A 22,459-nucleotide genomic window follows, 5' to 3' on the forward strand; every position below is an offset into this window, starting at 1 on the left:
ATTCTAAGTTACCTACATGATCAAATAAGATCATGCCATCTCTGAGGGGCCCAATGAAGACTACCTCTTTACTTGTCTAATGTGTTGAATAAGGAGAAATAATACAAGTAATTTTTTTAAAGATAAGTGTCTTTGTTGCTGACAAGGACTAAGTTGGGAGATATGCATTATTTTTGCATGAAAGTGCACATTCTAACACCAAACTCTAGAGTTAGACTTACACCCCCAGCATCAGCAAAATTGGACCAGAGTAGGTTTTTTCAGAGAAACTTCCTCTCCTAAAGTTACCAAGGAAGCTGCCTGTGTGGGAAGGAGGAATAAGGGGACTACCATGCCTACATTATTCTTCCCAGATAGGACAATCAGAATAATTCCTCCAGGAGAGATATGAGTAAAGATGGAGAGAAACCAGGAATGCCATGTTAAAGGGAATCCCTTCTCATGGGTGCCATATTAGCCATGGGGAATAAGCAACTCCTGCTTCCACCCAGCCAACAGTTTCATTCAGGATTTTGAACAATATAATTTCATGTCTTCACTCCACTTCCTTCATGTGATCTCAAGAGGGCTGCCAACAACTCACTAGGTCACATCTGTCCTCATTCACATCCAGCAGGGGAGAAAAAGATCTCATCCTCAAAAGTTGAGGCAAAAGCCATGTGATTTAATACCACTTGGGAACTCTAGGTACATTATAGGATACATAAACACACACACTCACACTCATACCTCTCTCTCTTTCACACACATGCACACGTGCATGCCTGCAAGCACACGCGTACACACACACGCACACACACACACACACAGCATCACAGCATGTGTCTACCTGAAGGGAAAGGGAGTTGGGGTATTTACCCAACAGCCCCAGTTAATTATTGGCTGCAGAAAATTTCCTAGGAAGGAGGCATTAATTTCTTGGAACCGCAGGCCTGAGGTGGCTTGAACGCAGAGCAGGCAGCCAGAGATAAAGGAGCATAGATGCTGCATTTGGAGCTGGCGTTCATAGAAAGACAAGATGTGAGAGGATAAAAGTAGAGTGCCGACAGGGTACTCTTTCCACACGTGGACTGTGCGCTGGGATACAAAGTAGATACACTAAGTCTCTACCAGTGGGAGATAGGGGAGTTTTGAAAGAATAAAATGTTAGCGTTTTATGCTCCCTACCAAAGTTCTGGAGTGCTGAGGACCCTTTTTCAGGTGAGGCCCAGGAAAGATTGCCCTCCACCAACTATCCAGAAAAATGCTAGCCTACAATTTCCACATCTTTAACTGAGAATAACAGTACCTATTTTGAGGTATAGTTATAACTATTAATGATGATAGTGCATGTAATTGCTTAACACAGTGCCTAACTCAAAGCAAATATTTATTTATTTTTTTTAATAGTTTATTGTCAAGTTGGTAACACCCAGTGCTCATCCCCACAAGTGCCCTCCTCCATGCCCATCACCCCCCCTTCCCCACCTCTCCCCACCCCCATCAGCCAAAGTTGAACACTTAACGGATTGAGCCACCCAGGCGCCCCTCTTTTTTAACAGTGGAAACAACCCAAATGTGTACTAATTCACGAATGGATCAACGAATTGTGGTATACGCATACAGTGGAATATTATTTGGCAATAAAAAGAAATGAAGTAGCAAAACATGAATGACTTGTACACATGTTGCATTGTTGCCCAGAATCAACTTTAGAACATTTTTATTACCCCAAAAAGAAACCCAGAGCTACTAAGCTGTCACCCCCAGCCTCTCCACTCCCATCAGCCCTAGGCAACCACTAATCTCTCTATATATAGACTTACCTATTCTGAACATTTCATATATGGAATCATATGATACACGAGTCAAAGCAAATATTTAAATAAATGTTAATGACTAGTAAGTTTACCTTCTGTCGTAATTTAATATTAATCAGTGATTCAACTATCTTCAGCATTTTAACTACTTTGTCTGAAGGCAGGGATTATTAACCTGGGATGGAATAAAGGAAAGGTAGAACGTTTGTGCCTGTTCATCTTTTGGATTTCTCAGCACACAGGTTTTTTTTTATTCTCATTTTTAATTTTGAAACAATAAAAAGAAAGTTATAGGATAGCACAGAGAGGTCGCTTGCATACTTCATCTAGTTTCCTTGCATGGTCATATCTTTTGTACTTACAGAAAACTACCATAAGCAGGGTGACTGGGTGGCTCAGTTGGTTAAGCATCCAACTTGATACCAGCTCAGGGTGTGATCTCCCAGTCATGGCATTGAGCCTGCATCAGACTCCACACTGAGCACGGAATCTGCTTAAGATTCCCTCCCTCCCTCTCTCTCTCAAAATAAATATTAAAAAAAAAAAAGAAAAAATGTCACAAGCAGGCAATTTACACTGATATAGTTTGCATGGTTATTTTGTCATATATGTAGATTGGTGTGGCTAGCACCACAATCAAGATATAGAGATACTCTTACAACCCCTTTAGAGTCAAATCTCCCTTTCCCCACCATCTGACACTCCTGGCAACCACTAGCTTATGCTACATCTCCTTAGTTGTGCCAGTTTGAAAATGTTATATAAGGGCGCCTGGGTGGCTCAGTGGGTTAAATGACTAACTTCAGCTCAGGTCGTGACCTCGCAGCTGGTGAGTTCAAGCCCCGCATCAGACTCTGTGCTGACAGCTCAGAGCCTGGAGCCTGTTTCCAATTCTGTGTTTCCTTCCCTCTCTGCCCCTCCCCCACTCATGCTCTTTCTCTAAATAAATAAATAAATAAATAAATAAATAAATAAATAAATAAATAAATAAAAAGAGAATGTTATATACACGGAATCATTATGGTATGTGACATTTTGAGATTGGTGACAATGCCATTGGGATCCATCCAACATGTTTTACGTTAGCATGAAATACTAACTGCTGAGTAGTATTCCATGGTATACTCCAGAGCCACAGTTTAACTATTTACCCATTTTAGGATGTGTTTGTTGTTTTCAAGTTTGGGGTTATCACAAGTAATGCTTCTGTGAACAATCATTTACAGGTTTTTGTGTGGACACAAGTTTTCATGTCTCTAGGATAAATGCTGAGGAGTGCAATTGCTGCATCATAGAATAAAGTATTTTTTAGGGTATTCCTTAAAATAAACTGCCAAACTATTTTTCAAAGGATGTATCATTATATAATGCCTCTCTGTATCCCTGGTAATTTTCTTTACTAAGAAGTCTATTTTATCTGATATTAATATATCTTCTTTTATTATATTTACATAATATAACTTTTTTTCATCGTTTCACTTTCAACTTACTCACATCATTATATTTGAATTAAGTTTCTTATAGACACTATATAGTTGGGTCATATTTTATTAAATCAACTCTACCAATCTCTGTCCTTTATTTGGCTTATTTAGACCACTTACATGTAGTTTGCAAATATTATTTAATATAATTACTGACAGGGCTTACATTTATTTTTTTCTTCTCTCTGCGTTTTGTTTCTATTTTCTTCATATTCCCTCCTATGAGTTACTTGAACATTTTTTAAAGAATTCCATTTTTTGTATCTATACTATTTTTGGTATATCTCTCTGCATAACATTCTTACTGGTTGTTCTAGATATGATATTATGTATACATAACTTGTCAGTCTACTGGTGTTGATATTTTATGAATTTGAATGAAGTATACAAAGTTTACCTCACACTTACACCTTTATTATTCCTCATTTACAAATATCCTAAATATTTCTTCTATATACATTGGAAACCACATAAGACAATGACACAATTTTTGCTTTAACCATCAAACATAATTTAGAAATTCAAGAGAAAGAATACCTATTGTATTTACCCATAGTTTTACTTTTTATGTTCTTGTTTTCTGATGCTCCAAGAGTCCTTCTCTTATACTGAATTTTCTTTTTATTCAGAGAACTTTTTTATCTATTATTTTAATGAAGATCTTCTGGTGCAAATTCTCTATTTTCCCTCTATGTGAGAATGGCTTGATTTTCCTTTTATTCCTGAAGGATATTTTTGGTGGATACAGGATTCTAGATCGACAGTTTTCTCTTTTAGCCCCTGAAAAACATTGCAGCACATCTGGTGTCCATGGTTTATGATGAGAAATCTGTTGTCATTCAAATTGAGTTTTAACCCTAAAGGGAAGGTGTCTTTTCTATCACTGCTTTCAAGACTTTTTTCTCTGTCTTTTTTTTCTTAAACACTTTATTGTCAAGTTGGTTTCCATATAACACCCAGTGCTCATCCTCACAAGTGCTCTCCTCCATACCCATCATCCCTCTTCCCCTCTCCCCCACTCCCATCAGCCTTCAGTTTGTTCTCGGCATTCACGATTCTCTCATTGTTTGCCTCCCTCCCTCTCCCCCATTATTTTCTCCCTTCTTCTCCCCCATGGTCCTCCGTTAAGTTCCTCCTAATCCTCCTATATGTGTAAACATATGGNAGATCTGTGTCATCTCTGTTTCCATCTGTTCATTGTCTTTTCTCATTTAAGTTGACATTTTCCTCATTCCTAGTAGGACAAGCGTTTTCTATTAAAACCTGGGTGTTTTCATATTGTACCCCTGGATCTCACCTACATCTCTCTTAGCAAGCCTTTAATGGGCTCTACAGGAAAGAGGGGCAACATCTCATCACTTCCAGGTGGGGACTGAAGGCCAGGTTGACACGGGTGAGGGGAATCTTCACTACAGCTGGATGCAGTGGGGGTTCAGCCTCTCCGTCCCTGGCCTCTGCTGATACTATTGCTGGAAGGGGCAAGGGTGTCTCATGACTATTCCCCACATGTCTCTTCTCACAGTAGCTCAGAGGGGCAACCAATGGAATGGGAAAATATAGTGGCAAATGACATATCAGATAAAGGGTTAATATCCAAAATCTATAAAGAACTCNGTCTCTATCTCTCTCTCAAAATAAATTAAAACATTAAAAATTTTTAAAAAGAAGTTGAACAAGGTTTAAATCAATAATTAAGTAGCATTAGAGAGGTAAATTAAGTAAAATATGTAAAAATGGTTTTAAAAATCTTGAGTATATTAGCTAAAATTTGGATGTACACATGTTCTATTGTCCACCAATTCTATCCTTAGGTGTGTACCCAACAGAAGCACATGCATATGTCCTTCATCAGACACACACATGGTTGTTCATTCTTAATAGTTACTATTCTAAGTAGTTAGAAACTACCGTAAAGTCCATTATCAGTAGAATGGATAAATACAGTTAGGTATATTCACACAATGGGATTCTAACAATCTTAAAGTGAACTAAAATTACACACAACATGAATGAATTCAGAAATATGTTGAGTGAAAAAAAGCCAAAAACAAAAGAATATATACTGTATGATTCCATTTGTAAAAGTTCAACTAACAGGCCAAACTCAGCTAGGATGGTAGAATCTGGAGAGAGGCTCCTCACCTGTAACATGGAAGTGAGAGTTGCCATTTCATAGGATTGTTGCAACCAAATGAGAAAGTGAGGAGAGAAGGCCCATGCCAGGCACCCACTGAGCCTCAATGACATTAGACTTGCAGAACTGGATACTCCAGGCTTTTTTCTTTCATGAAAATTTCCCCACATTTAACACTGCACCTCTACTCTCCCTTCTCCCTGAAGCCTGTCAAGTGAATTTGAAGTTCTAGTTTGTGTGTTAACTCTCCCCCATTGGAAATATTCTCTCAAGTTGCCATTATGAGTGTGCTGGTAGGTATGGTCCCTGAGGAAGTTCTCAGCCCACATCTGCTCCCCATTTCTGGTCCAGTGTGCACCTTCTCTACTCAACTATGAGTCACATGAGGGAAGACACCATAAGTCTCATTCCACTAGCAAAGAAGACATGGGAGGCTCAGGAACTCTCTGTGAAGGAAAGAGTTTACACAGCCAGCCAAGACTGCTGCCCTTGGAAAGGTCACTTGTAAAGTTGGCCTTGGTTGGAGTGTGGGAACCTGGATGGTAAACAGTTCCCTACACTGATATAAACTTTTCCCAAGTGATTAGAGGACCTCATTGTGTCTACACTGTTTGTACAATGTGATTTGTGCCAGACACCTGCTTTTCTTCTGGGAGTCTGAAGTTTGGACACATGCTAGGCAGAGGTTCCCTATGTGTGCATCTCCAGGGAAAACCTGTGGCACTGAGTCTCTGATGAGCTTCCCTGGGAAATGCATTTCATACATGTTATCACACCCCACTGCTGGGGAACTAAATGCACGCATGTGATTGCACCAGGAGAGGACTCTGAAAACCTGCATCTAGTTCCCCAAAACTTCTCCCTATCAGTCTTTTCCCTCTGCTGGTTTTGTCTTGTGTCCTTTCACTGTAATAAGTCATAGCTGTGAGTACAACTGTGTGCTGTGTACTGGGAGTCCTCCTACTGAGTTACTGGACTAGTGAACTTGGGGACCCCAGCCACACTCACAAAGATGTGTAAGTCAAAGAGTGTGGGGAAGAAACAGAGCTCCTGCAAGCTCAGGCCAGAGGTCAGGATGTGCCTGAATCACAACAAGCCTCAGAGATACATGCCAAAGTAGAAAAACTGAGTTTCTTCCAAAGAGTGAACAGCCTTCTGTTCAAATTGTACCAGCCCCCTAAGGGCCACTGAACATGTTCATGAGTGAGTGTGAGTGTGTGGGCATATGAGTGTGGTGTGTGAGACTGCATATGTGTGAATGTGTCTGTGTATGCGTGCATTGTGAGTGCACATGCATGTACATAAGTGTGTGCAAGTGTGAGTGGTTCCTGCTGAGAGGGAATGAGGCCCTTCAGAAGTCTAATAGAAAGTGCACACTGTGGCCATCAAAGATCTTTGCACCAATACATTCAAGCCTCCAGACAGGAGTTGTTCCAGAGTTGGTAGTAGTTCATCCAGGGCACAGTGTACACCAAAAAATCACAAATGAAACTCTGTGGAAGGAGAAAGAAAACCACTTTTTGAAAGTGAATAAAAAGCTTCTGCCCCTGCCCCAGGCCGTTATCTGGGGAGTCTGGACCAGTCACTGTGTCTGCACGCTGACCATATGGGTGAGGGAGATCTGCTCACAGTCACCTGGTGGGGCAGCATGGGGCCAGCCTGAACAGGGATGTCACCATGGGCGCCCCCTGCCCAGTCACTTGGGACCTGGAACAGGTGTGCCTGGAGTCTGCAGCCCAGGGAACCCAGGGATGAGGCCTGGGCAGGACAGCACTCCACCTGCACCTGCACTCGGGCACAGAGGACTTCTCATGTCTGCCAGCCTACAGGTGGTATCACCAGGAGGAACTGGGAAAAGGCAGAAAAGATGAGCAGAGGCTGGAAGATAAGAAGAAAACTAGACAATCTTCAGGGACCTGGAGAGTGTGCGTCAAGACCACAGTAAATCTCCAGGGAAGTAAACCACTTCCCCCTGAGGGACAGGATGGGACTAGGAGAGGAGACAGAAGGCCTGTGGCCAACACTGTACCAGCTGCAGGTAAGGAGACTGTCCAATCTTTCTCCCATCTCTGGGCACCTCCAGTGGCATCAGGAGATGCTTGGCCTAGCCCTCACCCTGCCATATCCACACAGCTGAAAAAGCGGTCAATGTCCAATTCCGGTCTACTTTTTAAATTTTTACTTTTCTCCCTCTTATCACAAGGCCCTGCTCAAAGACTGCCACCACACACCTTTTTCAGCTTTTTTTTGTTTTGAATGGGGCATGAGTGGTTCTTTGTGCCATTCCTCTCACATTTGGTCCGGCTAATCTTCACAGTAACCATATACTCCACTCCAGTCGTCAGCTACCGAGAAACAGTGCCACTATTAGTATTGACTCCAAGCATCCAGTTGCTGGTCCTCACCAGGTAAAGCTAGGACAGAGATAAAGCCCCAGGAGTCACAGCCCCTCTTCCCAGAGCTTATCCACCCAAAGCACGGCTCCCTCTTCCCCTCCCAGCTGGAGAACGTGCACTGGCAGCTGAGACCCCTGCCAATCCCCAGCAGATAGAGAGCCCTGCCCCTTGCTCTGGGCTGGCTTCACTGCTGCAGCCACAGATGGCTTCTTGCCTGTCTCCCTTGAACCCCCAGGATGAGGGAGGCAAGACATGGAGCTTGGCTACCAGCAGTCTCAGAATACCTGTCATATCTATACATGTGACCCTCGTAATCCATAGGGGTGCATCTTGTCTCTCAGTTTCATCCATGTTCTCCCTCCCTACTCTCCTTCCCAACCAACCTGAAAGGAAGTTTAGCAACAACAGCTGAAAAACAGAGGCTTAGGAACTGAAATGATTTGGGGTCTTCATTCCCCATCTACTAACACTGTGCCCTTGAACAAATGTCCAGCAGTCTCTGTTTCTTTAACTACAGAATCCAGATAATAATTGTGACTGCTCAAGGAGTTGTTGCCTAGGCTAAAGAGAAGCACACTAGTCACTGAATGCACAAAGCACATTTTAAAATAATTATGAATTATTAAACGTTTTAGCAAAGTGTGGGGAACATTACTCTGAAGCAGCAATGGAGTTGGGAAAGCAACAGAAGACCGAAGAATTGTGCTTGAGTTCTGGCTTTATCCCACGCCAACTCTATCTCCTTGGCCAAGCCCTGCCACCTCCCTGACTCAGTTTTCTCATCTAGAGAATGGGGAGAATAGTGAATGTGTAAACCATGGAGAACACACACCAGGGTTATTCCTGGATGTTGGTATTTGTCTTTCTGTGCTCATGTTCAAGTGTCAGGCTGTGAGGACTCTAAGGGTAGAGAGGCTGGAAAAGCCCTTTGTCCCAGGGAGGACACACAACCTGAAATGAAACTCTAACAAATGCTTTGATGAGTCATGTTCTCTGTTGGAAATAGCTGGGTCCCTCAAGTCAATGTAGGAGATAGAGAGTTCTCCCTAGGGGAGGGGAGAAGCTCCTGGATGGTCCCTGCTTCCTTGTCCCAGTATTGGGTCAAACCAAAGGAGAAGGGTTGGCATTCTCCCAGGTGGGTGGAAGTGGAGGGAGAGAGTGCCTACACTGACCCTGGAGGAAAGTGCCCTCAGAAAAGCTCAAGGTGGTTGTAGGGGAAGGAGGCCTGAGGGTGGTATTGCCATCGTGGTCCAACTTCTGCCATTGGAAGAACTTTAGGATGCAGAGTCCAGCTCTCCATCCAGGCATTGGCATCCTGCAGGGCTTTCACACTGACCTTCATCATGTTCCATATGTATGAAAAATCTAAAACACTGACCATGAATTTTACTAACATTGTGGTGTGCAGGGTGTCCAACTTTGGCTTAGGTCATGATCTCATGGTTTGTGAGTTCGAGCCCCATGTTAGGCTCTGTGCTGACAGCTTAGAGCTTGGAGCCTGCTTCAGATTTTATGTCTCCCTCTCTCTCTTTCTCTGCCCCTCTCTTGCTCATGCTCAGTCTCTCTGTCTCTCAGAAAAAAAAAATAATGTTAAAAAAATTTAACATTTCAGTGTGCAAAGTGTTTTCTTATTTATTATTAGACTGGACTGCTAGATAATAAGAAGAATCATCATAGTAATACAATTACTTTCACAAATACTGCTTCACTCATTCTTCACCCACTTGCAGATGAGGAAACTGAGGCCTGGAGAGTATGGATGGGATTTGGTCAAGATCCCACAGTTAGGGTGACCTAGAGCCTGGGTGCAGGCAGCCCACCAGACCCACCTCCTATACTCCTCTGTAAGGTATTAGGACAGACCCAATCATATGGCGAAAGGGTCCCTAACCCAGATTACCACTACCAAGGGACACACGTGTTGTCCTTTCATACATTTGAATGACATTAAAAGTTTGTTCATAAACTATTCGTTTAGAGTTAACTGTTAGTGATAATGGGATGATTCCAAAAGACAGGCCTTCTGGGATTCTTAATTTGGCAAGACCTTTGGTCAACAGCTACCACCTTGTGGCCAAGTCACCTCAGTGTTCTTGGTCCTGATAAGCGCCATCTTGGGGCAAGAGTATGTGACTGAAACAGGGACAGGCTGATGTCCACACACTATGATGTCAGGCCTACTTTGCGTCACACTAACACTGCCAGCCCCTCTCTGCTCCCCACCCTTGCCGCTTCCTCCTGTTCCCACTGCCCCTCTCTCTGGCCAGAGACCTTTTCTCCTGTCAATTTTTTTTTTCCAAATTGGATTAATTGAACTAAAATGTGCTATTGCCTCTGCCCTAACTTATATATAGTTTACCATGTAAACTTGAGGGGCATTTGGACCCACAAAAGTGGTTTTCAAGTAACTTTTTTTATCCCTAATTCCTGATTAATATATTTCAGAGAAGCTTTGTATGCAAAACACATAAAAAGAGAGATGATCTGGTTGAAGCCTATCCCTCACTCCCCCTCTTCCCTCGACCCCAAAAAAACCCTCTGTGCAATTCCAGATTTCTGTAGAATACAGCTAGAAATTCCAGACTTTACAGCCCTTGGACATTGAAAACCTATTGTTCCTATAGAGAACATATATATTTTAACAAAGCAAACCGTTAAAGGAAACAAAATCATCCTCGTTTGCTGTCACTCTGGTAAGACTACTTTCAGAATTAAAAGCAATTCTTCCCAAGGAAGAATAGTTGAGAACCTCAGGGGCCATCTTTACTTTAGACCAAGAGTAACAGAGTTTCATTCCAGTCCTTAGGCTGGCATTTCAACAGCATAGCTAAGGCAGTTCTGGAGTCGAAACAACTGCAAAGCATGCTCATCCTAAGTGAAGCCTCCCCCTACCTTGGTGAAACCATCACTTGGTTCTCTCTGGGAGCCATACCATATCCCTGCATGTCCACGTGGGCACTACCCACATCCAGAGAAACCGAGGCACAAACCTGCATCTGACTTCGAAGTAGCTTGTCAACTTGAAATAAGTAGGTGTCATTGCTAGCATTGTTGTAGGTTTCAATGAAGAATTTGAGTGTTGAATTCATGTTTTTCATGCTCGTGGACTTCTCCTGGAAGCCTTCCCACCTTTGAAATTGACCCAGCCTGGCTGCCAGGACCAGGGCAGCCAACAGCAACAGAGGATTCCTCCAGCATCCAACTCCCATCTCGCAGCCTTGGAAACCTCCTATCCACTGCACCTGCCAGGGTGGGCTGGGGCTAGACTGTAGCTCACTTACCCTCCTGCAGCTGTCTTCACCAGATGGGCTTTCCCAGGTTAAACAGAGATTGAGACCCCAACCTCATCCATAATCTGATCAAAGGACCAACCTGTGGGGCACCTGGGTGATTCCGTCAGTTGAGCATTCAATTCTTGACTTTGGCTCAAGTCACGATTTCTCAGTTCATGAGATAGAGCCCCATGAAGGGTTCTGTGCTGACAGCATGAAACCTGCTTGGGATTCTCCCCTTCTCTCTGCCTTTCCCCTGCTTGCACACATGCATGTGATCTCTCTCTCTCTCTCTCTCTCTCTCTCTCTCCCTAAATAAATAAACATTAGACAGAGAAAAAGACCAACTGCAAAATCTCCCTGGATGGTTGATCAATTCACTCTCAGGTCCATACATTTTCCACATATTTATGACATCCATTTGGTTCTTCAGTTATTCAGGCAAGCATAGTTTCTAAACACCTTGCCAAGATGAACAAGACTCTCTCCCTGCCTTCACATCTACTGAGGAATAAAGCCCCCAAAACAGAGCCTTACAGTGCTATGCAGTAAGAAACAAATGGAAGTGCCATTTGTGGGAATTGGGGAAGGCTTATAGAGAAGGTAATATTTGAACTGGGATATGAGGAATCAGAGACATGAAACAGAGCATAATACACTCTATTTACCTTCTGTGGGCTCTACTTGTCTAATCTGGCCATCAACTATTTCCTGTGCCTCCTTTAGAGACAAGTTCTCTTTACTAACCTGCTACCTTTCTCACCACAGATTTTGGCTGCTGGATCCCACTGTGCCTGCAGGCCCTGGCACCTAGCTCTTGCTATGTTGGTGTGACCCCAACAGAGCTTTGTGAGGTAATCCTAGCCTCCCAGTGAGGGAGGAATAAGCCTTGATCCTTATTCACAGATTAATCTTGCAGACCCCTGAAGGTTAGGTGCTGCTTACATCAGACAGGAAAAATTCTCCTCTACCTTCTTTAGGTCTCTGGCTGGACCTTAGAATTAACTAGCAGGAGGAAAACATGCAGGTTTAATTGACCTTTTATATGCGCATTATATTCTCTTCAAAAGAGAATGAAGACATGAAGTAGCCAGAACAAGCTTATATACCCTGTAGACAAAGAAACAATAAATGTGTAAAGAATTAACAAAACAATGGAGTTTAGCCTTTGGATAATAAATGGTGAAGAAGGTTTGTTTATACAGCTTTCTTGGTCCTGAATGCCCTGTCTCCAGAGATAAGGATGTCCTCCATCCTCCTGGTACATGGAGGGTATCTTTCACATGGGAGATTTGTCTCCTGCATTCAAGGAAGAAGGGATGGGGGTGCTGGGGAGGTCAGAGTATCCTTCCTGCTTCATCATTTTCTCAAACTCCCTTGGTTTACAATCTTGAACGTGCCAAGGTGCCATATTTTGGTGTAGTATGTCCTAAACCCCATCACCTGCACCGAGAAGCCTATAATAGCTCCCCATTTAAAAACTTTTGTTCAGGTGGGATCCTCAATGGGATCCTGAAGAAAAAAAATTAGCAAGACAATTGATGAAATGTGAAAGTCTGTAGATCAGTTCATAGCATTTCACCAATGTTAACTTTCTAGTTTTTACCATTTCATTTTTAGTTTAAAAAGATGCTAACATTTGGGATAGTGGGATGAAGTGTATGACAAACATTCATGCAACTTTTGCTGCCTTTTTCTAAGTCTGAAATTATTTCAAAATAAAGGCTAAAATGTTCAAAAATAAATGGGACTTCAGTCTTTGAGAAGCAGCACCACCTAGCACCAACTCTCCTGAGTTCAGATCCCTTGCTGGGTGACTCTAGGAGAGATAGTTAATCTCCAAGTCTGTTTTTTTCATGTATAATATGAGAATGAGAATGGGGAAAACTACTAATCTTGGTTTGTGGTGGAGACTAAATCCATGAAGCAAACAACCTGTTTCCAGGTCAGGCATCAGTCAGTGCTCAGAAACATCCTCTGGGTGATTCTTTTATGATTCTGAACCCACATGCTCAAGCCCATGGTGTGTTGGACACCAACTGCTCCAGAACACAGACCACCCTCTGATGTGAAAATCCTGCTAGAGCTGTTACAACATCCTCCCCTGAGCCTCAGAGCCTGACTTGTAGGACTTGTCCAGCTGAGGGAGGTAGCTGCTTTGGAATACCCTGACCCAGAGCTGTAGGAGTGTCATTGTCAAATAGATACATAAGGGTTCTGAGTAATATGTGTGAGTGTTCAGACCCGGACAAGGGCAGCTTGTCCTGGAAACGATATGCCCATCAGACTGTGGACCTGAGGAAGGAAAAGCAACATTCAGTGAGCCATATTAGAAAATCTAAGAACATAGGGCTAAACACATTAAAAAATTGATCTACTTATAGAAATATGCACCTTGGTTATGCCAATAAAGTAAGAGAAAAATTAGTCCCCAGTAATTTCCATGGAATAAGAAAAAAATACACAGACCCTGGCGATATAGATAGAATAAAACAGAAAATGGGGATTTTATCTGGCATTTCTGGAGTTCTTTGGCTTATAGCAGCATAAATCTAATCTCTGCCAGTCTCCACATGGCCTTCTCTTCTGTATATTTCTTTCAAATCTCTCCCTTCTTTCTCTTAAGAATATCAGTCATTGGATTTGAGGCCTACCCTAAATCCAATGTGATCTCATCTTAAGATGCTTAACTTAATTAGGTCTGCAAAGACTTTATATCCAAATAAGTTCACATTCATGGTACTAAGGGCTAAGATTTGCACATATATTTTTGGGGACCACAGTTCAACCCACTAAAATGTCCACTGAATAAGAGAAAATTGGGAGTATGGATGTGTCCATGTGCATTAGTTTCCCATGGTTTTGTAACAAATTACCACAAACTTGGTAGTTTAAAACAACAGAAATGTATTGTCTTACCATTCTGGAGGCCAGAAATTTGAAGTCATTTTCACTAGACCAAAATCAAGGTGTTGGCTGGGCTGAACTCTCTCTAGAGGCTCTGGGGTAAAGTCCACTGGCTGCTGCTATTTCTTGCTTTGTGGCCACATCACCCCAATCTCTACTTCTGTGGGCATATGACCTCCTTCTCTTCGGTCTACCTGCCTTTTGTAAGGAAATATGGATGGCATTTAAGACCCACTTGAAAAGTCCCAAGTGATCTGTCCATCTCAAAATCTTGAACTAAGTCACATCTGCAAAGTCCTTCTTTACCACGTAAGACAATCCTCACAAGTTCCCGGGGTTAGGATGTGGGCATCTTACAGTGGGTCATTATTCAGCCCTCCACAGCATGGATTCAGGGAAAGTCAGAGGGGTGATTATTTCCCTGAAAGGATGGAGAACAGAGGCCCTGGTCATGCTCCTGGATAAGGGAAAAAGGGAAAAAAATAAAAACATCCATGGAAATGGAGGGAAATAGGAGGCCTCATCAATTCTATGCTGAATGGAAAGTGAAAAATAGGGGACCTGATAATATGCAGGGGATAAGATGAAGATAGGGATCAATATTATATCAGTGGATTAGAGGAAAAATACAGGAGGATGGATGATTTCCATAGGTTGAGGGGGAAATGGTGGCTTTGGTTATGTCCATGGAATGAAGAGAAAATAGGATTCCAATAATGCTTGTGGTGTAAGGAACAATCAGGGAGTTTGATTAAAATCACAGAATAAAGAGTAAATAAATTGCCTGACTACATCCAGAATAGATCACAAGAAAGGCAACAATATAATGCCCATAAAATGAGGGGGAAATGAAGGATCCTGGACATGTCCATGGGATACAAGGGGCCTGGAAATGTTCATGAATTAAGATTAAAAAAAACACTGAGCCTGATAAAATCCATGGAAAGGGAAATTATTATGCTTGATTATTTCCATGCAATGAGGAGAAAATACAGTGCTGACTATGTCCCTGTAACACAACAAAGTAGGGAACTTCATTATACCAATAGAATAGGGGGAAAGCAGAGTGCCTTGGCCATATCTACGAAATGAAAGGGAAACAGGCAGTCCCATGTGTCCATAGAAAAAGAAAATAATTAGAGACCATGACTATGTCTATGTAGTGAGGGGAATATAGAGACCCTGGCCATGCCCATGGAATGTGAGTATGCAAAAGGAGGGAAAACGGGGAACTTGGCATGTACATGCACAAAGAGGAAAATAGGAAGCCTAATAGTGTCTGTGAAATAGGGAAAGACATGGGGTCTGATTGTTTCCCATGGAATAAAGGGAAAGTAGAATCCTTATATGTCCAGGAATAAGAAGAAAATTGGAAACATGGCCATGTCCATGGAATAAGCAGAAAACATGTGGCCTGGTTAAGTCTATGAAAGTCTATAAGGAAGCAATGGGAGGGGCTGATTATATCCTTTTAATAAGGGGACACAGGGAGCCTGGTCATGTCCAGGGAATTAGGGAAAAGTAGGGTTTCTAGATATTTCCATGGAAAAAGGAAAGGTAGGTAAAAAGGAAAAAACTCAGTTTCCCACCTGGGTAGGGAAAACACCCTCTCTTCCCTATCTATAGTCTTTTTCTCCCATGAGTATTCTTTTCCATCTTGCAAAATATACTTCCTGACATTTCTGGCTGCCAAATACATGTGGGTCTTCCCCAAAAAAGCAATTTTCTCCAAGACTGGCTGGGTGTTCTACAAGTCCACTCTGCCTGTAGACAGCATCGGACCCCACAGGTGAAGGACTCAGTCCTGCAAGATTGCCGCACCATCATCACCACCTTCAGATGCCAGGTGCAAGTTCAAGTTGTCAGCTTATGCTTCTCACCAACTGCCTGTAAATCTGATGTTCCTATGGCCCCCTTTTGGGTTTGATTAATTTGCTAGAGTGACTCATAGAACTCAGGGAAACACTTTTACAAGTTTATTATAAAAGGATATGACATGAGAGACTCTTGAATGCTGAGAAAAAACTGAGGACTGATGGGCGTGGGGGAGGGCACTTATGGGATGAGCACTGGGTGTTATATGGAAACAAATTTGACAATAAACGATTTAAAAAAAAAAGGATATGGCAAAGGATACAGATGAACATCCAGATGGAAAGAAGGTATAAGGCAAAGTATTTGGGAAGGCTTCCATGCCCTGTCCTGGAGGGCAACTTTCTTGGTACCTTCACGTGATGGCCAAACTGGAAGCTCTCCAAACCCTATACTTTATGGATTTTATGGAGACCTCATCATTTAGGCATGATCCATCATTAATTCCATTTTTAGCCCTTCTCCCTTCTCAAGAAAGTGGGGAACAGGGCTAAAAATTCCAAGTTTCTAAACACGGGTTGTTCTGTCTGGTGACCAGCCTCCATCCAAGAACCCATCTAAAATCACCTCATTAGAACAAAAGGCACTCCTATCACCTAGGAAATACAACAATTTCAGGAGCTCTATGCCAGGAACCAGGCTCAAAGACCAAATATTAGAACAAAAGAGGCTCTTAATTCACTTACCACATAGGAAATTACAAGGGTCTCAGGAGTTCTGTGCCAGAACCAGAGGCAGACACCAATATATACTTTCCTATTTTCTATTATAGGAAACTTGATTATTTCCATGAACAACAGGGAGGTACAGGCCCTGGCTCTATGTATGGCCTGGTCATGTCTACTGAACAAGGAGATAATAGAAAACCTATTTACTTTCACTGAATAATAGGAAATTGTGTTGCCTGGTTACAACTGTGAAAGAACAGGAAAACAGGGACTCTAATTTTTTCCATGGGATAAAGGTACTTTAGGGGCACCTGAGTGGCTCAGTAGGTTAAGCATCTGACTTGATCTCAGCTCAGGTCTTGATCTCAGGGGTGTGACTTCAAGCCCCACATCAGGCTCTGCGCTGGCAGCACAGAGCCTGATTGAAACCCTCTCTCTCCCTCACTCTCTGCCCCTCCCTCCTTCACTTTGTCTCTGTCTCTCCCAAAATAAACAAGTAAACATTAAAAAATTAATAAAAAAACAAAGCCAAGAAAAGGCTGCCCTTGTCCAGAGTCACAGAGGGGCAAGTATGAGAAGGTTGAGGCCTGCGCCTCAGCACCTCCCACCTTCCTGGGCCCAGGCCAACTTCTCATTTGCTGATGCACCATCCAGAGGAAAGAAGTTAGCCTCATTAGTAGTTGGTGCTTAAGAAAGAATAAGCGTCTTTCCAAGAGCCTGGCAAACCAGGCCTTCTGACTTACAGGATGAACCTGGTAGTAGGACCACTGCTGGAGCAGTCATAGTGGCAAGTGTATGGGATTTGTCTTCCATGAGCCCACACCTGTGTGGTATGTGGGTCACGTGGTGGGAGTACATGGGGAGCTATCTGTGAGCTGCACAACTTCCTGGTTTTGTCTATTGACAACCAGGCTTGGAAATTCTTTGTCAGGCTGCTTCCAGGGAAAAATTAGCAGGAGATAGAGGGAGAATGAGTCTTATCAATGTAGGCAGTAAGGCTCTGTTTGTGTGGGCTCAGGAGTTTGGAAACGGGGAATCTCCTGGCTATGGTTTTTATCCCACTTTTCCATCTTATCTTGTCATTCCTGCCCCTCCACCTCAGATGAACTTCTTAGGCTCCTCCTTGACCCCCAACTCCCTTGGGCTTGCATAGATCACTCATCAGTCTGGTCAAAACATTGCTCATCATGATTTGCTTCTGATTGGAAACCCAAATTGGAGTGCCACTGCTCCCCAAAGCAGGAGGGGACCTGGAGGTCATCTAATAGGTGAGAATTCATGCTCTAGGATGCCAGGTATGTTCCAGGACAGATAGCCGCATAGACCATCCTCTACCCAGCCATCCAGGCTGGTGAGTTCTGTTCTCACTGTGGGGCCTGGGACTGCTGTGAGGGGTCAGAGAGCTGCAGAGCAGAGTCAGATGTGGGGCAGCCCTTCCACTGTTGCTTGGAAGCTGCTTTACCTTCTGAGTCTGTTTCCTCATCTATGAAATTGGTGTAATAGCAAATTCATCAGATTATTGTAAAAGGTACAGAAATGCCTAGCATAGTTCCTGGCACACAGGGCTCAATCCTGTTGACTATTTCAAGAAGGAGAAACCTCCTCCAGAAGCCATAGGGATGAAGCAAGTAGAACTGCCCTGGGGCTCCAGGCTATTTTTTGTGACCTCCCTGCTCTTGCCCTCTCTCCATTCCCATTGCCATTGACATCATAGGCACTGAGAGAAGAATCATGATGTGACAACTCTCAGAAAACAAATATGCCTTTGCAAACAGCAGGGTTGATCTCATTTGAGTTCTTCCACCTTATTTCATTCATTCATTCATCATTCATTCATTCATTCATTCATTCAAACACTGTTTGAAAAACTCTTCTTTGTCCTGCTCTCAACTGGCTGCTGGCCTCGATATTGCCCTGGCAAGAAGCAAATCTATCTGAGACCCACCCTGCCACCGAAACCCTTCAAGGCCAGCCCAGCAAAAAGCAATCTGCCATCCGGGTACCTGCTTGAGTACTCTCCCAAGAGAGGATGAAAGGGAGCGTTGCCTAGGCTATCAGCAACAGCAACCCGCTGCACCCCTGAGCCCCTGAGCCCTCATCCCTGGGGCTGCAGCAGAAGGATGCGACTGACATTGGCTTCAGATGGTCCTGGGGAGCAGGCCAGCACACAGGCGCAGAATGTCAACAATGACAAGGTGGTACTACAGATGGCTCAGAGCTGGCACTGTCCCAAAAGGCTCAGTGTAAATTTACTCTTTCCAGACAAGGAAACCTGAGAAATCATGAGGCTCAGAATGTAAGAGATGTCACAAGGGACAGAACATTCCCACTGTCTCTGTAGGATTCCCATCTGGAGCCCCAGAGTGGCATGGTTTGTTGGCAGGCCATCATCTTTCATGCAGCCTTTGGTCTCATTTCTTTTTCTTCTTCTTCTTTTAAATTTTTTTTTAAATTTATTTATTTATTTTGAGAGAGAGAGTGAGCAGGGGGCGGGCAGGAAGACAGAAGGAGAGACAGAATCTCAAGCAGGGTCTGCACTGTCAGCACAGAGCCTAACACAGGGCCTGAACTCAGAACTGCGAGATCATGACCTGAGCAGAGATCAAGGGATGCTTAACTGACTGAGCCACCCAGGACCCCCACTTTTGTTCTCCTTCCTGTAGCTGTTTTCCCTGGTGCGGCTTTGGTTGACCAGCTCTTTAGCAGGCTATGCAATTTAAATAACCATCATGTCTCATTTTGAAATCAAATAAAAACCATGCAGCCTCTGTAGACTGCTGTGCTTCTGCTTCTGATCTCCTGCTCTCCTGCTGTTTCTCCATGAGAAGCCCACCATCTCCTGATGCAACAAGCAGCAAATGCTGAAGCAGGCCAAAACTTTGTTGTAAACTTCACGTCTTCAAGTTCCAGTCCTTTGCCTATCTTTTCTATTTGGTTGTTTGCCTACCATTGATTTGTAAGATTTATTTATCCTTAGTAATAATTATTTGGAGAGTTATTTGCTGTAAATATCTTTTTCTGGGTTATGGTTTTGTCTTTTCATTTGAGTTATGCTATGCTAGTGAAAAGAAATCCTTATCTTAATGGAGTGAATGTATTGATTTTTTTCTTATGGTTTGCAGTTTTGATGTCTCATTTAGGAAAGCAAGGTCATGAAGTGACTTTCCTGTATTTTCATTTAAAACTCTTAAAAGTTTTCACCTGGAACTCATGTGACATTGTGTGTCAACCATACTTCAATTAAAAAAAACAAGTTAAAAAACCCCAAAAAACAAAACTTCTAAAAGTTTTGAAGTTAAGCATTTCACACTTATGTCCATAACCATTAATATTTTTGAGCATGGTGTGTTTGCTAATATCATGTTCAGAATCTTGTATCCATATTCATGAGTAAGACTGGCCCAAGATTTTCTTTCTCATATGAGCCTTTTATAGTTTGAGTTTCAAGGTTACACCCCATGTAACAAGCTGGGAGTGTGTCAGTCAGGGTCCCCACAGTAAACAGAGGTACACTTGCTATAGGAAGGTTTATTTTGGAGGTACTTACAGTGCTGCAGGTGCAAGGGAATCCACGGCACATGGTTGTCATTTGTTGGAAGATGTAGGGAGGGATCTAGACATCAGGGAGCCTCAGCTGGCCACTCTGAAGAAGGATTGGAAACAAATGCTGTGATCTTACTTACCTTCTGCCCTCTACCTCATGCTGGGCACCTCATTGGCCTAATGCAACAAAGAGACCAGAAGGCACAGGACCCTATCGATGGACTCCCTACAGGTCAGCATCCTGGGACAGAGAGCAGCATAAAGCAGGATATGAGTGGGATGGGGAACAAGGGGGGCAACGTGATCAGACATATGGACATTTCCCTCTGTCTTAATCTTCTAGAAGAGTTGCTAGTCTTTTACTTTTTTGTCTATTCCTTAGGGATTGGGAAAGAGAGATTCCATATCTGGCTTCATTTCATTGTCTTTATCGAGACAGCTTCCCAGCATACATACAGCTAATTTTCATCAATCAAAATAATTATGGTCTATAAAGTCACCATAAACACTGAGTTAACAAATACTGAACCATTGCATTTAAGGACAGCACAAGTTTGGTTCCTTTGAGTCTCTGGTCATATTTTTTGTCAACCCACTAAGACATAACCTTGTTTTTTTTAAAAAAATATTTTTGCTTTTTTTTTTAATGTTTTATTTATTTTTGAGATAGTCAGCATGATCAGGGGAGGGTCAGAGAGAGAGGGAGATACAGAATCTGAAGACAGGCTCCAGGCTCTGAGCTAGCTGTCAGCACAGAGCCCAAAGCGGGGCTCGAACCCACGAACCATGAGATCATGACCTGAGCCGAAGTTGGACGCTCAACTGACCGAGCCACCCAGGCACCCCAAGACATAACCTTGTTTTATATGTATTTTATTTAAAGACACTTTGACATACATCTTGACTCATTAACATTGAAATCATAGCCAACAGCAGTATAACTTGTGCTTGAACAAAACTTATCTAACATATATTTTCTCCCTACGGCACAGCACAGCTTTCTTTTGCTGAAGAAGACAAGACAGCACTCCAGCACATTTCTTGGAAGTTACTTAAAATAGTGAAATCATCAGAAAATTGCAAAAAACATGGAAACTGTGGCACTAAATAGACCATGAAAAAATACTTATTATAGTATGAAAGCCCAACAAAACAAAACAAAACAAACAAAACACAAAAAAGGCAGTGTTGCTTTGTCCAGCCTGAGCTGAAAAGATGTATATCAAGTCACTCCATTTTTTATTGTTCTGCATATGTCCATAAATGACTATAGAAATGCCATAGTATTGATTTGGGGATTACAAATACATTTTAGCGAATAGGCATATTCGCAAATATAGAAACCATTTGGGACATGTGGGTGGCTCAGTTGTTTAAGCATCTGACTTCAGCTCAGGTCATGATCTCACAATTCATGGGTTTGACCCCTGTGTTGGGCTCTGTGCTGACAGCTCAGAGCCTGGAGGCTGCTTCGGATTCTGTGTCTCCCTCTCTCTCTCTCTGCCCCTCCCCTGTTTGGCCTCTCTCTCTCTCTCTTTCTTTCTCTCTCACGCTCTCTCAAAAATAAATAAACAAACATTAAAAAAAATTGAAAACAAATATAGAATCCACAAATGCTGAGCATTAACTGTATTTTCAAATGCAGTCACTATGACAGTGCAGAGTAAGACTCAGTTTTTTCAGACTGAATATGAAGAGATGTTAGCACCATAACCTAAATCAGCCTGTGACTGTGTGACCACTGATAGAAATTCCTTCTTCATTTTGGGACAGACCTACTTTGGTAATAGGCAAATAGGATCAACCCCAAATATGTCACAATAGGAAAGGGTTATATGAAATTTGTGCAATGAACTATTATCCATTAACATTGCAAAGACTGGTAGCAATCTTAAAAATGCTTATGTTTCTTAGACAAAATACAAATATACACTGTAATAATATCTGCATATTTGTAGGTTTAATAAAGATTTGATATGAAACATGTAAATAAAAATGAATAGAAATGAATAGAAAATAATTTTCCTAAAATTTATTTTAATTTTATTTAAATTATTTAAATTTAAGAAGTTTAAATCAATTAAATCAAAATAATAATGTGAAAAGAAATCACACGGTCCAGGAAATAAACCATTTTTCGCTGTAAGAGAAATAAACCAGGAAATGGTCCAGGAAATAAAGCATTTTTCTCTGTAAGCCATTGTGCCTGCAGCTCAGAACCATAACTCTGGGAAGAAACATACTGAGCCTAGAGGAGAAAGGTTTTAGAATTTATCATATAAATAAAAGTTGGGTCATCTTTGTTTTTATATACATTTGCCATTTTTAAAGTTTCTTTTTTTCTTTTCTTTCTTTCTTTCTTTCTTTCTTTCTTTCTCTTCCTT

The 22,459-nt window shown here is 42.3% G+C and overlaps 1 protein-coding gene and 1 long non-coding RNA gene across 3 annotated transcripts; both read right to left on the minus strand.

The window, feature by feature from the left end:
* Positions 1-6,820: 6,820 nt before the first annotated feature.
* CSTL1 (cystatin like 1) lies at positions 6,821-11,882 on the minus strand. Of its 2 annotated transcripts, none has more exons than XM_077745494.1 (4): positions 11,833-11,882; positions 10,804-11,055; positions 7,649-7,762; positions 6,821-6,910 (listed from the first exon to the last, which is right to left on the minus strand). In XM_077745494.1, the coding sequence occupies exons 2-4, from the start codon at positions 11,020-11,022 to the stop codon at positions 6,827-6,829; spliced, it is 417 nt and encodes a 138-aa protein (XP_077601620.1). In that variant the 5' UTR covers positions 11,023-11,055; positions 11,833-11,882; the 3' UTR covers positions 6,821-6,826. The 2 variants fall into 2 exon arrangements, with proteins under 2 accessions (XP_077601620.1, XP_077601618.1); XM_077745492.1 differs by having other exon boundaries at positions 11,754-11,866.
* Positions 11,883-12,989: 1,107 nt separating this feature from the next.
* Positions 12,990-18,758, minus strand: LOC144216217 (uncharacterized). Its single transcript, XR_013330609.1, has 3 exons — positions 18,536-18,758; positions 14,005-14,190; positions 12,990-13,380 (listed from the first exon to the last, which is right to left on the minus strand). It is a non-coding gene; the product is annotated as an uncharacterized LOC144216217 (long non-coding RNA).
* Between the last annotated feature and the right edge of the window lie 3,701 nt (positions 18,759-22,459).

This window comes from Crocuta crocuta, unplaced genomic scaffold (assembly GCF_008692635.1).
Source record: "Crocuta crocuta isolate KB4526 unplaced genomic scaffold, BGI_CrCroc_1.0 scaffold178, whole genome shotgun sequence".
Lineage (NCBI taxonomy): Eukaryota > Metazoa > Chordata > Mammalia > Carnivora > Hyaenidae > Crocuta > Crocuta crocuta.

Bases quoted from the DNA above. Each gene is read 5' to 3' on its own strand.
- CSTL1 (XM_077745494.1), bottom strand. From the start codon at position 11,022: ATGGGAGTTGGATGCTGGAGGAATCCTCTGTTGCTGTTGGCTGCCCTG. The intron at 7,763-10,803 runs GTTTGTGCCTCG...GTTTCTCGGTAG, and splicing joins TACTTCGAAGTCAGATGCAG to CTGACGACTGGAGTGGAGTA. The intron at 6,911-7,648 runs GTGTGTGGTGGC...CTCCTTCCACAG, and splicing joins ACAAAAAAAAGCTGAAAAAG to AGTTTCATTTGTGATTTTTT.